At 40.6% G+C, this 15789-nt stretch overlaps 1 protein-coding gene across 4 annotated transcripts in view; it reads left to right on the forward strand.

Moving 5' to 3' along the window:
* Positions 1-15558, forward strand: part of ATG10 (autophagy related 10) — a 219164-nt gene extending 203606 nt beyond the window's left edge. For all 4 annotated transcript variants that reach the window (XM_058524837.1, XM_058524733.1, XM_058524678.1 and 1 more), the window contains exons 6-8: positions 14068-14165; positions 14828-14943; positions 15257-15558. In XM_058524837.1, the coding sequence (XP_058380820.1) occupies positions 14068-14165; positions 14828-14927 (198 nt within the window). In that variant the 3' untranslated portion in view covers positions 14928-14943; positions 15257-15558. The remainder of the gene's footprint in view (positions 1-14067; positions 14166-14827; positions 14944-15256) is intronic.
* The last annotated feature ends 231 nt before the right edge of the window (positions 15559-15789 follow it).

Raw genomic sequence — 15789 nt, forward strand, 5'->3', positions numbered from 1 at the left:
ATATTTTTAAAAATGATCTTGAAGATTTTTCTGTATGTTTTTCTATTGCTTTAAAATTCTTTTTGGCACCATTCTAAAAAGTAATTATACTAACAGACTGCTATTTTATTTTGTGTTGCTCATAAAACATCTTCCTGTGTGATAGTTGCCAGACATTAATATCTGCTTATCAATAAATTAGGCTGCTTTGTGAATTTGTTCTTGAAAATCCTTGATTTTCTGATTGCTGATTCACAGTTCTATTACACCCAACACACCTAGCTCTAAAGTGGTGTCAGTGTTTCAGTGACTAGCTCAGAAATAGACTTACCAAAAATTGTCACCATTCTGTAATGTAGTGAAAGGAAAGAGAGAATTAATGCTTGAAATCACAAGCTCCCAATTGTTTTCTTTTAAGACAAAAATAGAATAAATGTAATGCCTGCCAGTTGTTTCAGGCTGAAGTGCTGCGTTTAGTCTTAGCAGGCTTGGCATTGGTAGGGAAACACTAAACTCTATTCCTGCATCTGGTTGTCAGTCTCAGCTCCATCGTTTCTGAGTGCCATGGCCTTGGAGAAGCCACCCCTCTGAGCGAATCTCTACTAAATGAGTGGAGGCTGAATGAAGGTTCTTCTGTCTGGCCTTCCCAGCACTCAGGGGTTTGACTAGAGAGAGAAACCAAGAGCATCCTCTGCCGACAGCACCACCCGTCAGGTATTTTTAAAAAATGAATGTTTCTAGTAGAACAGAACATTTTAATAAAAACATTGATATGGTGCATAACAAGGCTTTTAAACAGAGACTTAGAGTCCTTTTTGTCTTCATTTAAAATCTGTTTTATTTTTCTTTCTGTGACGCTATATAAAATCGCATCAGTATACAAAATCATTCTGAGCCTCAGATTTTCTCATTTTCTCTGGATGAGAGCTTTGATTAGCTTTTTACAAGTTCTTCATTAGTAATCGGCTTGCTTTTTTGCTTTTGGTTTTGGCTGTTGTTTCTAATAAGTTTATGTTCTATCAAGAATTCTTAGAGGATGGTCTGAAATATGCTACTCTGTGTTGTGTTACAGAATATTACAATTTAATATTCTTTATAAAATGCAACCAACAAGTGCTATTAGGATTACATGTTCATTTCTCCTTTTTTTTTTTTTTTTTTTTTTTTTGTGAGGAGATCGGCCCTGAGCTAACATCCGCCAATCCTCCTCTTTTTTTTTGCTGAGGAAGACGGCCCTGGGCTAACATCTGTGCCCATCTTCCTCCACTTTATATGGGACGCCGCCACAGCATGGCTTACCAAGCAGTGCGTCGGTGCGCGCCCGGGATCCGAACCAGCGAACCCCGGGCCGCCGCAGCGGAGCGCGCGCACTTAACCGCTTGCGCCACCGGGCCGGCCCCCATTTCTCCTTTTTGATGCTGGTGGCTGGGGTGGGTTGTTCAGTCTTATCGTTGTGCCTGACCTAGTTGTGCAGCCGTTCCTGTTTAATTAATAGACATTTACATAAGCTCTTTTTCCCCCAGCAAGCTTTATAATGGTCTTGTTGGTTATCTCCTTTCACCCTGTGAAGTGTCAGCAGTGCTATTCCCATTTTGCATATCAAAATACAGAGAGTTTAAATTATGTACAACAAATTGATAACTGAATAAGTTTGAGAACTCAGAGTTCTGGCATATTAATGGTGTTGCTTAAAGCAACAGCCCGTATAAACTCTATAAATATATTCAAACTCTGCTCTCTAATCCAGGAGTTGGAATTGGGACTGTCAGCAGTCCAGGGAGGGAGCCCTTTGTAGATTTATGCAGGGGTGGGAGAACTACTTTCTGGCATCCCTCTGGAGCCACGAAAGGAAAGTTTTTGTTAGCAGAAGAGGTGATGTTTGAGAACTATTGCTGTGATGTCTGTAATTTTTAATAAAAGTTCTCAGAAGCCTGATGGCTTCTGTGCAGCATATGAATTTGAAGAACTGTCCTATTTTTTTTTTAATTCACCTTCCCAAACACCATTAGCATTTTATTCCTAATTAGCTGGACCCAAAATGTCAACAGGTACAGCTAGAGTGAAGCATAGCTTCGTTTGGCTCCCTCTGCCCCTCCCAGAAACAAGGAGAAACTTGTGGACCTTTCTGGGTACTTGGGTGAGATCTTCATTTCTTTCCCACATATTTTTTTTCTTAAATATTCTCTCACTGCCTTTCTGTCTATATCCTCACACACTTATAAAGGATAGAAATCTGTCCTGGGTTATTTCTTTTTTCCCAGTCTTTTTTCACAACTGTAATCGAGGATTGCTCGCACTTCTAACCTCGCTTTGTCTAGTACAGGTGTTGGTTACTTCCAGAGAATACTTTGGATCTAACAGGGATTGCCTCAGTCATTTAACAGCACCACTAACAAAACAAAATTCGGTGTTTTTTCTTCTCCAAATTTACAAAACTTCTCAGTCTTACTTAAAAGATGGAAGTCTGTGTCTCTCACTTAACTCCCTTCCCATTAAACTTGGAGTAGCCTCTTTCTGTCTTAAATTCTACTGCCATACCCTCCCTTCCCCCGCCCCAAGTTCTGCTCATCCTTTAAGATCTGGACCAGATTAAATACCACATCTTCAGGAAGTATGCCCCCTCCCCCACCAACAGAAGTGATCTCTCCTTTGTCTGAATTACCCTATTCCTGGATTTGTACTTTTTGAGTGGACAGGTTTATAATTTGTTATATTATAGTGATTTCTGTAACCCTTGAATTGCAGATGCCCTAACGGAGCAGGAGGAGAGGAGAGGAGATGTCATATTTCATTTGACTCACATCCTTCTCCACTCATGAAACTATATACCCTGTGTACAATCTGGTGTTGCCAACCATAGGACACTCAACACGGCATTACAGACACTGCACAATTATAACAAGCCTTAGACCTGCAGAGTGAAAATCGTAGCTGAGTTCCAGGCATCCAGGATCTCACCATGAGTATCGTTCCAGGAACAAGTGGTCTTTCCATCCATGGGGCCTCAGGCCTGGGCCACCTCTGCATCATGGTTTTCTTTCTTTTTTTTTTTTTGTGAGGAAGATCAGCCCTGAGCTAACATCCATGCTAATCCTCCTCTTTTTGCTGGGGAAGACTGGCTCTGAGCTAACATCTGTTGCCAATCCTCCTCCTTTTTTTTTTTTTTCCCCAAAGCCCCAGTAGATAGTTGTATGTCATAGTTGCACATCCTTCTAGTTGCTGTATGTGGGACGCGGCCTCAGCATGGCGGGAGAAGCGGTGCGTCGGTGCGCGCCCCGGATCCAAACCTGGGCCGCCAGTAGCGGAGCGCCCGCGCTTAACCGCTAAGCCACGGGGCCAGCCCTATCATGGTTGTCTTTTACTTTACTGGGTTTTCTTTTAGTTTAGTTCCTCTCTGACCTCAGGCACGTACAGGCCTTCCTCAGGACACCTTCCATCTTACGTGGGGAACATCTCATTCTTTGCTAATGCCACTATGATCCCTACACAGTCTTCCCTGGGAGGGGATGCCTCCTCATGCTTCCTCTCCAAATGATGAAAACAAAATTCCTCCCACCGAGGGCATCTTTCTGCAAGCTCTTCTTGTTCCTGGTCACAAGTCAGGCCAGGCGAGATTACTGTTCCCCCTGGAGATCTGCTTTTCCATTTTCTTTAAAAATCCTAATGGAAGGGGAGTGAGTAGTGACAAACTTATTCACCTTTGGAACTTTCTTCCCTAGAGGTGCAATCCAGGACCTTTAGTGCTGGGGATGCAACTGGACTAGAAACTCCAGGAGTTGAGGTAATGGGATGCTAATATCTTCCTAGTACCTAAAACTAGAATGTAAACTCCATGAGACAGATTTTGTTTCTGTCTTGACTATGGTTACATCTCCAGTGCCTTAAACAGTGTTCCTGGTGCATAGAATGTACTCCATAAATGTTTGTTGAATAAATGAATGGGTGGATGGATGGATAGATGGATGAATGTCTAGCATGGAGTCTCACTCACAATAGGTATTCAGTGATGTTTATTGAATACATAAAAATATGTGAAGTAATAAACGAGTGAGTTAAGTAGAAAGGCATGAGTTTATCATATATTTTATTATGTATTATAGTTTTTGACTCTGCTTCTGAGTCTGGGTAACATACCTTAGGGGGATACAGTGGTGTGGCAGGGGTAGGCTAACTCACAGAATGAAAATATGCATCTCTGTGTATCAGTTTTTTCAATGGTATTATAGGGTATTATTTTTTATGTGGAAACCAATGAATAGATTTTAGAATATCTTGCATAATTGACATAAGTTTTTAAAGTAAATTACATGTGAAGAGTTACCCCTAACCCTCTCCTCAAACCCTCTCCTTTGCTCTTAGATATACTTTGGAGGAAATCTTGGAGAAAACAGTTATGTATTGAAGTTCTTATCTTATCTGGGGCCTCCTATAAATGTATAGGAGGTGCTGCCCCTGGTTTTATGCCGGGGAGAAAGAATGTTTCTGTCCCTACAGTGGCATAAGGGGCCACTGGTGCTTTCCACACAAATATTTCCCTTTATGGAACAGGCTGCATGCACCAATAACAATTTACTTTGGCACAGTAGGATGTCTTTGTCTATGCAGTAATCCCAAGAATATATATCGAGTGCCTATTGAGATGAAAGGCACTGTCCTGGATACTGAGATTAAAATAGTAATCAGAATACTTCCTCTGCCCTCAAGGAATTAGAGAATAGTAGAGGAAGGCGCCTGTAAACAGTCAGTTACCTGTACAGAACCATGTGGAATCGAGCAGTGGGTCTAGACATGGGGGGCAGAGGGGACACAGAGGGAGGGAACCTGATGCAGGTGGGGTAAAAGCTGAGGTCTGTGGGAGAGAAATGGGCATCAGCAGGTGAGGGAGGGAGGGAGGGTGTTGCAGGCACAGAGAACTGCATGTACAAAGGCCTAGAGGTAAAAAAAAAAAAAGCAGTGTGTTTGGGGCACAGCAAATAGTTTAATGGCAAACTATACATAAATATAGGTAAATATGTGACTTTCTAATTCTGAATGGGATTTTTTAAGCATAAAAGTGATAGAAGAAATAAAGGAGAAAAATTATAGATTTAATTATCTAATATCACATTCCATGTCTGAATCATCATGAACAAAATTTAAAGACAAATACCAATCTGGAAATAAAAAATATTTTGACTATTTCAGCAACTTCTATGAGAGCAAGGATTGTCTCTTTCTGTACCACTGTATTACTAACATTTAGTCCCCGGTGTATGGCTCACAACGATTGTTAAATGAAAAGAATCAGTGTCCTCAAAAGATATTATAGAGCTAATATAAATTCATAAGAAAACCAAACAAAATATATGGAGGGAAATAATGAAAATCAGTACAGAAACCAGTAAAACAGATGACAAATATGCTTAGAGAAGATCAACTAAAGACACAGATGGCAGGCACTGGCACGTAGTGGGCACTCGATAAGTATCTGTTGAGGGACTAAAAAGCAACAGAAAACAGCAAACGTGTGTGGATGGAAAGACCTGAAAGGAAGCTCACCAAACGGAGATTAAACCTGTTGGGCAGTTTTAGACTACCCTGCTTTTATTCTTTGTTCTTTTCTGTATTTTTTGAACTTTCTGTATGTATTGCTCTTATAATTTTATGAAAATACATTCATCTGGAATAAAAAGATAGATTTTTGAAGAGGTGGACTAGAGAGGATTGACGGCAGGGACTGTCCTGGACACCAATTTCTGGTCAGCGAGGTGAGGACGTGCCGTGTCACAGCGTGGACTTGGAGAAGCTCTGCCCCTCACTACATGGTAACCTGAAGCAGGACCTCTCAGAAGCTGTTCTCCACAGTGGCAGGAGTAAAGCCTTCCTCAAAGAGTCACTGGGATAGTGACCCCGGGCAGAGGTCTGGGTACAGTGCCTGATACTGGAGAGGCTCGAGGACCACTTTCCTTTCACTGCTAGAGGGGGCAGGATGAGGGCGATACCCCTCTTCACTTCTCAGGAATGTGCCCAGAGTGGGAGGCAAATTTGATCAGTCTGGGATATGAAACTGGGTGAAAGCTTAATATGTGAAATTACATTTGTGCCCTCCTGGAGAGCCAAGAAAATTAAGAAATGAACCAAGTAACTTGTCATATTTATTAGATGTAAGAATGAAGGTGCAGTATTATCATTTCCTTGTGATAGTCATATCTAATAGTTCTGAAATCAATTCACACTACTCATGTCAGACTTATTTTATGAGACATTTAACCATTGCTAAATTAAATTTCATAAGAGAATGTGCCTATATAACTCCTCTGGAGTTACACAGATAGAAATCTGACCCATCATTTCTGTTTTCACGGAAAACCATTTAGCAGAACTTTGTTCCAGTGGAAGTGTTTATTGCGTTGTAAGCCTAACACAGTTCATTGGCTGCATGCATTTCCACATTGACATTTTTCTCAGTGCAGATTTGCATCAGTTCATTAGTACTGACAGCAGATGGTAGCACTTTCACACAAATTTACCTTCTGAATTGATCTAAGAAATGTCACTAAAAAGATCCTGACAGTTTTGATGTTCTTCCATTTCTGAAAATGGTATGTTAAATAAATAAGGTGTAGGATTTTAGATGTTTTTTGAGCTCCAGCACATAATTCCTAAACCAACTAAAGATGCTTTCATCTCTGATTCTGGCTGTCTGAAGGAGAAAGTATAAAATACAGATAATATTTCCTGGTAGCATAAGCCTTAAAAAAAATCCCCATTGCAGAAAAATGGCTTTTGGAGAATATTATCCAGATTGATTGTCTACACTGATCAAATACCTCAAATTATTTGTAAATGCTCTACCTTACTTTGTCTGAATACGAACTGTTTGGCTTGCAGCATCAGCTGATTGAATGTGACTAAAATATTGTATTGGCTCAGGTCACAAGGATAACTTTGAATTCTGTCACTTCTGCAGAATAGATTTCCATAAGATTAACCACATTTTTGAATTACAGATCCTTTGTTTTTAGTTAGGGTTAGATCATTATAAAGTTATCAGACAGAAAGACTTAAATGTTTGCTAAGTGAATGAATGAGAGAATATGTGAATTCTAATCACATCGGGCAAACTTTATATTTTCTACATTATGTAGCCATTATTCTTAATAACTCCATACCTTGTATTCAGTAGTCCTATGTATTTAGAGACAAGGATTTGAGTATTTTGATTGTTGTTGTTGTTGTTGTTAGGAAGATTAGCACTGAGCTAACACCTATTGCCAATCCTCCTCTTTTTTGCTGAGGAAGATTGGCCCTGGGCTAACATCTGTGCCCATCTTCCTCTACTTTATATGTGGGATGCCTGCCACAGTGTGGCTTGATGAGCGGTGTGTATGTCTGCACCCAGGATCCGAACCTGTGAACCCCAGGCTGCCAAAGCGGAACTTGTGAACTTAACCACTATGCCACCAGGCCGGTCTCTATTTTGAATATTTTTAAAATTAATTTTCCATCTGTATTTGAAAAGTGATTAATGATTTGGTTAATAGACCACACTAAGAGAAGCTGATACATTTGAGAAAGCATTGGGTGTTGACCATATACAATTTAACCATGTAATTAATTATGGATGCTTTTGACACATTGCTAGAAGCATGGTCACGATTAACACACACTTAAAGGATTTATTTAACAAGAAGGAGCTCTTGGGTTCTCAATGCTCTCAAAAACCACACCTGTACTAACGTTCTAACGATAGGAACTCAAGTTAATTCTGACTTAATTTAGCTAAAATATAGCAACTTTGTTCAATATATTTCCATTCCCCCTTTCCTTCACGCTATTATAGTCATGTATATTACATCTATATGTTTTATAAATACAACACTACAGTATTATAATTTGTGCTTATGTAATCTTCTGTCTACTAAAGTAATTAAGAGAAGAAAAAATACTTAACAATCTTTTATATTTACCATTTATGATGCCTTTTATTTTTTCCTGTGAATTTGAGTTACCCTCTGGAATCATTTCCTGAAGGACTTCCTTTATACTCTTTTAGTATATTTTATAAGGCAGGTCTACTAGCAAGGAATTCTCTCAGTCTGTTTCCCTGGGAATGTATTTATATTACCTTCATTTTTGAAGGATAGTCTTGCTGGATGTAGAATTCTTGGTTGACAGTTCTAGGGTTTTTCTCCATAACTTTGAATACGTCACGTGCTGCCGTCTGGCCTGATGAGAAACCAGCCATTGTTGTGCTGTTATTTCTCTTTAAGCAACGAGTCCTTTCTCTTGCTGCTTTTAAGATTTTCTGCTTGTCTTTGGCTTCCAGCCATTTGGCTATGATGTGTCTAGCTGTGGATGTCTGTGTTTCTACCTAGGGTTTGTCAAGCTTCTTGTAGATTAAATGTTTTTGATTAAAGTTTAGAAGTTTTTAGCCAGTTTTCTTCAAATATTTCGCCTGCGCTTTCTCTGTCTCCTCTCCTTCTCAGACTCCTATTATGTGTATGCTGGAATGCTTGGTATTGTCCCATGGGTCTCTGAGGCTCTGTTCATTTTTCTTCATTTTTTTTCTCTTTCCTTCAGATCAAATAATTTCTATTAATATATCTTTAAGTCCACTAATTCTTTTTACTGCCATCTCATTTCTACGTTTGAACCCATCTAGTGAATTTTTTATTTCTGTACTGTACTTTTCAACTCTAGAATTTCCATTTGGTCCTTTTTATAGTTTAGTATTCCTTTATTGAGATTATCTATTTGCAGAGTTATTGTCATAATTTTTCCCTTTTAACTCTTTAAACATGGTTTTAATTCTTTGAATGTATTTATAATAGCTGCTTTGAATTCTTTGTAAATCCAACACCCAGGCCCACTCAGAGTCAGTTTGTACTAAGGGGTTTTTTTTCTTAGTATATATCACACTTTTCTGTTTCTTTGCATGTCTCATAAATTTCTTTGAAAACTAGACCTTTTAGATAATATATTTTAGCAATTCTGGGTTCCAATATTTTTCCCTGAGGATTGTATTTTTGTTGTTGTGTTGCTATTGTTTTTGTTTGTTTACTTTAGTAACCATCCTGGACTTTATCTGCAGAATTTGTCTCCCCTGTAAATGTGGCTGCTGATGTCTCTGCTATTTTGTTTTTCATTCTTATTTTCATGTTTTAGCGTGGCTCCCTTGGGGTCACCCAGCTATGTCTGCATAGCTTGCTGGTTAGCCAGTGACTGGACAGAGGTTGTGCTCAAACACCTTGAGCCCACCAGGCTTCCCTCCTTTGCCAATGGATGTTATGTGTGGGTTGGAAGCACATTCAAAGTTCAGATAACAGTGAAGTCGGCATCTGCTTTTACTGTGCATCATGCCTTCTGTATCTGCCCTACACACACATGCGCATAGTTCCCAGTCAGCCAGGGATGCCTGGAGAACTTACCTAGCCCCTCCACAACTGTCTTGTTTCCAGAATCTCCCCATTAAATTTCTGGCTGGTCTGCTGCTTGCCTCAAGTGGGGCTGCAAGATCTGGCTAGCAGAGCTGCAGTTTTTCCTTTCATTTAGTACCTGTTTTGCTATTTCTATTGCCAATGCCACAGGGCTGTAGTTTTTGCTGTCTGTTGGAAATCAAGTCAGCCCCACTGGCAGCACAGCTATTGGTTCTCATGGCCAGCTCCCTCTGGTGAAGCTTCCCTGGAGATGGAGCTGGGAGGGGATATGAGAGTGTTTCTAGGCAAGAAGGCTGCAGGCTCTCTGTGTCTAACTTGAAGTTCTAGCAGCTATTCATGAATTAAACACTTCTCACATTTTTTATTTGCCTGTGATTGATTTCCACAGTCCAGAAATGGTTGGTTTTTCACAGTTTTGCTCAGTTTTATACTTGTTTTTCGGGGAGAGGATTCGCTGACCTCTTCAGTCTGCTATAGCTGGAAGTCCACTCCTATTGTTATTTATTTATGAAACATTTCTTAAAAGATTGCACAAATATGCCTTATAATAATTCCTATTTAAGCTGATCAGCATATCATAGCTTGACTTTTAAAACCAAAAGCATCTTACCAAAACAATATAACTTTTATTTTAAAATCCAGTTTAAACTCTTGATTTTTAAAGACAGTCATTTCATTTTAATATATTCTGTCTAATTACATAGATTTAAGTTCTCAGTATAGTAAAGGATAAAGAATTTTAAGTTTTATTTTTTTTCAGGTGGCCAAGCTGTGTTAAAGAAATGTTTAAGCTGCACTAAAAGCTCTTCTAAGGCATGAAAGTCTCTATTATTTAAAAAGGTGTTCACCTGAGCATTACCATGCATTTAATTTTGTTAGAACTTAATGCTTATATGACTTAATATGATTTAAATGCTAATATGACTGTTTTTATGTTGTTTGAAGAAAAATGAATGTTAAAATGTTGTAGATTACGGAAGTGTTTTGAAGTGCCTCGTCTTTTATTTTAATTTAAATTCATTTAAATTATTTTCCATTAATTTGTCCTAAATACCAATATATTGATTGTTCCACTTGCCATATATACCTAGACTTTTTCCTAACTCAGACTTCTCTTCTCTTTGGTTATAATCAGTTGTCAAATGTTCCTAGACATTTAGATACTAGTCAGTGATGTTTTTAACATGCTGCATAACTTTATAGGAGCTTCCTGTTTTTAGATGTTGAACTTGGCCTTTATTATAGGGTATCATAGACCATATTCTGGATGTCTTAGTGCCTTTATCCTTGTCTGTTTTACATATCAATGGGTTGAATAATAATAGTGAACTAAGTGTCAGACACTGTTTTGAACACTTTTCTGGCATTTTCTTATTGAAGGACCATAATCGTTCTACGAAGTTGATACTATCATTAGTCCCAGTTATCAGATCAGGAAACAAAGGCATAAAATGGTTAAGTGGTTTGCCCAAAAAGCTCACAGCTGCTAAGTAGTGGAGTAGGAAGTGACTCCAGCGTTAGTCGCAGAGCCCATGCCTGCTCTTATCCACTTGCTATATGGACTGTGCAAAAGATGACTTGTAGAAATCAAGTCCAAGTCTTTACTAAGCAGCATCAAATGAGCAGAACTGCCTAGATCTGCTTAGAAAATGGTCCCCTGAACTTGAAGTGTGTCTGTATCTCTTGGATGTATGTTATACTCTGATTTGGTTGTTCTTTTGAGGTCTTGTAAAGGTTCGGCCTTACAGGCCATAAGCCTGTAAGGAAGAGGCAAGGTCTTGACTGTATGATGAAGCCATTCCTCTGACAGTCACCAACTCCTCGAGGAAACTGAACAGTGAGGGGTTAAGATTCTTGGGGGACACTCTTGGTGGTCGTTGTGAGTACTTCCATCCACACGTAGGCCAGGAAGGGAAGGCCCAACCAAGATCTCTTCCTGGTGTCCCACGTGACTCCGATGGGCTTGGGAGCCCCAGTACTACAACAGTCTGGATCTTTAAGAGCCCGTAGCTTTGTGTGTTTACTACCCTTTCAGTCTTCCCAGACTTTTAGTAGAGTCTTGTTTGACTAGTCCCTTCTACCTCAGCTACGGGAAGCTTAGGCTCAAGTGTTTAAAGCTGGAGGAGTTTCCCCATGAGTGTGCAAGTGGCCAAATCTTCAAGGCACACCAAAGGGAGAACAACTCTTGGAGAAGAGGGGAGGCTGCAATCCTCTAAACAGTAATTATTTTAGTCCAGGATAATTCTAAAATTCTTTTGCGTTTCCTATGAACGTTTCCTTGCTCATTTCCCTTTACAATCTTCTGCCTCCAACACTTTGTCCCAGACCTCTGCATCGTTGGTTTTTTCTTGCCATTCTGATCTACGTTTAAAGACCGCCTCTTCAGTAAGGGCTTCCCTTGCACCAAATTTAAATATCACCACAGTCCCTCCAGAATCATGTTACCCTGTTTTATTTCATTCATAGCACTTATTATTATCTGGATTGTCTTGTTTATTTATTTGTTCTGTGTGTTTATTGGCTGTCTCCTGCACTGGAATGTAAGTTCCAGGGGATTGGGGACTTTGTTATCTTTGAGATAACAGTGATCTCTATGACTATATCCAGAACTGTTCCTGGCAGACACATAAGAGATGACCAATAGATATGAGCTGAATTAATAAGTATTAGTTTAAGGCAGGTGAGGGAAGCCAGAATCCAGTTGGACAGGAGGATGTGCTATAGGCCTGGCACATCTGGGCTGCGACTCCAGGGTCTGGTCAGGGATGGGAATGAGGGGTAGGGTGAGCTGGACAGAGGGAGCCCAGGCTCTGCTGTAAAATCAGGCCACTGGGCAGAAACATCTGGAGGTGACACTTGGGGAGACATACACCAACCCACACCCAGTGGATACCTCAGTCCTCACCACACACATACACCCCACGTCTCCACACCAGTGTCTCCAATACAAGTGGAATTGTCCCTCCCATTTCTTGTGAGTGGTGTGTGCATCTGCACGCAGACATGAATGCTTTGGGGTTGGAGGGTGGAGGCAGCAGGGACAACCACACATAATCTTTCCACACACAGCTCTGAGTTCAGCTTCTGCTTGGACTGGCTGAGAAGAGGAAAAGAAGCCAGGAGAAGAGGCTAGGCAGCCCCCAGTCCAAATCCAGCCTACAGGCTTGTTTTATTTGGCCCACACCATATTGAAAAAAAAAAAATCGTGCCAAGGTTTAAATTTAGGAAGTTTTACATAAAAATCTGGATTTGTAGATTATTTTGACAAACGGAAAGACCTGGCACACTGAACCTGCATTCCCACATGGCACAGTTGGCTGGAACAGAGTGGCAGGCACAGCCTTGGCTGGGTGCCCTCTCCAGTCTCACTGTCCCCATCACCTGCTGGTGTGTTTAACTGGCCGCACTCCTCCAGATCACCTGCCTGGCCTTCATAGGTATTGGCCTAGTTGGGCTGCTACAACAAAATACCACAGATTGGGTAGTTTATAAACAACAGAAATTTATGTCTCGTAGTTCTGGAGGCTGGAAGTCTAAGATCAAGGTGCCAGCCTGTTCTCGTGAGGGCCCTCTTCCAGGTCACAGACTTCTCTTTGTCCTCACAGAGTGGAAAGGGACAAGCTAGCTCTCTGGAGCCTCTTTTGTAAGGACCTTAATCTCATTTTTGAGGGCTCTAGCCTCATGACCTAATCAATTCCCAAAGGCACCACCTCCTAATACCATCACACTGGGCATTAGGATTTCAACATATGAATTTTCGGGGACACGAACATTCAGACCACAGCAGTATTTGAGTTTGCATCTCAAGCAACCTGGTTAATCTGCAATGTAAACAATCGATAAATGTATTGTCAATAATTGCTTTTGTGTTGGTAGAATTTGTGCAGAGATCACTCATTACGTAGAGACCATCTAGGGCTCCCATGGCTTGCCAAATGACGTCCACATCCCTAACCTGGCAGCAGTCTGATCTGTGTTTTATATCCTCTCATTCTCATACAGGCAGTAGAATTCCATCGTATGGGCTTTTCGCTTATAGAAAGAGCCCTGCGAACTTAGGACAGACAGAAGGAGAGAAACAGAGAAAACTCAGAAAGACAGACAGACAGAAGCAGAACAATTTAAATAATGGAGGCCATTCTCCCTCACCCTTTTCTACCCTCTGAACAAGTGCCCATTGGCACTGAATGCAGTTAGGCCTGAAACAATTAACAAGTTGACAAAATTCATGTAAAAAATGTGCAAATGATTTTGGTTCCCTTACCACTAACCAAGAGGCGAATGAAGTACGTTGTTCAGATGGTGGTCAGGCTCCTGGGCTTCACGGACGTCCTTGAGGAAAAACTGAAGAATAATTAGGCCGGAGAGGAACGCTAGCTGACAAAGAGTAAGAGGGAATGGACAAAATTTATCGACAGTGTGTATTGTGTAAACAAACCATGTGCCCTCCGGTACTTGACGAGACCACTCTACGTGCATAACTGCTTGTTGCCAACTTCTCATGTTTGGATTATGAATTACATTTCAAACTGAAATCTCTCTGCATCTTAATTTAATAACTTGGCATTTAAAATAAAGCTTTATTTTAAAGGAGTAAACCAGATTATGTGTTTTAACTTTTTCAAAGTAACTCACACTGGCAATCCTGGGCCGACTCTGATTCTTACAGGAGCATCCCATACTCGGGCAGCCCTTTTGTGTACTTCATCCCTGCAAGACGGATGAGTTCATGACTCCTGTGCTAAAGAATTCTCGAAAAATCAATGGGTAAGAAGCACCATCAAGATACATTGGCTTTTACTCTTATTTTAAAAGTGTAAATCTTTTTATGTGACTCTAAAAGCTAAGCTAAAAAAGAAATATTTTCTGTAATAATAATAATGCCTAACATTTATTGATTTTTACTATGTGCCAGGCACTGTTCTAAGTATTTTAGATATATTAATGCATTAGATTTTTATAATACCGCTATGAGCTAAGTTCCATTATTTTACCCAGTTTACAGAGGAGGAAGCTAACGCACGGAGGCATGAAGTGACTCGGCCAAGGTCACACAGCTAGTTAAGTGGTGGAACTGGGATCAGAACCCAGGCATTTTTGCCTCAAAGCCATGTTCTGAACAGTGCACTCTGCTACCTTAGCAAACGCTGTACATTTTGAGTGTAAAGTTGGAATCATTGAGGGGAGCCAGGAGCCCCAATGCCTTGACTCCCCTTCAACTACCTTAGTGAGGGATCCTCACAATCTCTTTGGACCTTGAGTCCTTGTCAAGCAATGGGCCTGGCATTTGGAAATGCTGGGATTCCAAGTGTTGGGCACCCATCTTTGAAGAAAGTCTCATTTCTTTTATTGTTGGTAACTGATTTTCTACCATTCCTCCAAACTACAATGGAAACATTAGAATTGCCTGTATTTTCATTGTTTCCCAGGAACGTCAACTATATCACGTCATGGCTGAGCGTTGTGGGGCCAGTTGTTGGGCTGAATCTACCTCTGAGTTATGCCAGAGCAGCCTCTCAGGGTGAATGAAACGTCCATCAACAAGGTGAAGAGAAAAGCCTACACTGAATGTTTTGCTCTTACAAAGATCCTGGTGTCCCAAAGATATGTTGTCCCTGCTGGCCCCACCATATATTGTCTGCTTTCATCTCTAATAGGTTGAACGCTGACTTGTTTCTTAATTTTCCAAACAACCAGCACCCAATCATTTAGGAAGCTTTTTACTTTGCTGTAATAACACTCACCCAACTACAAGACTGGGTGGTTTTATTTTAGAACTGATATTCTTGAAATAAGTCTTTACTGCTCAGTTAACTTCCTTTTACTCTCTTGGCTCTTGTTTTGTTCTTGTTCTTCAGACTCTCCTACTGAGCCAAAGAGCTTAGAAATTGCAGCATGAAGAACACTGAAGTTTACCAGGCCAACCCTGCTTTTAATAGGACCAATACTGTGGGAGATTTCAGCTCGCCAAGATTTTGACATGGATTTTTTTTTCCCTTGGAAGCAAATGTGTGCAGCAACTGATATACTGTATGTTTAGAAGGAACACCTCCAAAGACACAAATCACTCTAAACAGCACAAAGTGAATCTAACTCGTGACAGAAATACTGGCATCATTAGGGCACTTCCAGGTCATTTTTTCATGTCTCTGAGACTTGTTTTCTTTTTTTTTTTTTTTTTTTTTTTTTTTTGTGAGGAGATCAGCCCTGAGCTAACATCCGCCAATCCTCCTCTTTTTTTTTTTTTTTTTCGCTGAGGAAGACGGCCCTGGGCTAACATCTGTGCCCATCTTCCTCCACTTTATATGGGACGCCGCCACAGCATGGCTTACCAAGCAGTGCGTCGGTGCGCGCCCGGGATCCGAACCAGCGAACCCCGGGCCGCCGCAGC

Source organism: Diceros bicornis, chromosome 1, assembly GCF_020826845.1.
Source record: "Diceros bicornis minor isolate mBicDic1 chromosome 1, mDicBic1.mat.cur, whole genome shotgun sequence".
Classification (NCBI taxonomy): Eukaryota; Metazoa; Chordata; class Mammalia; order Perissodactyla; family Rhinocerotidae; genus Diceros; species Diceros bicornis.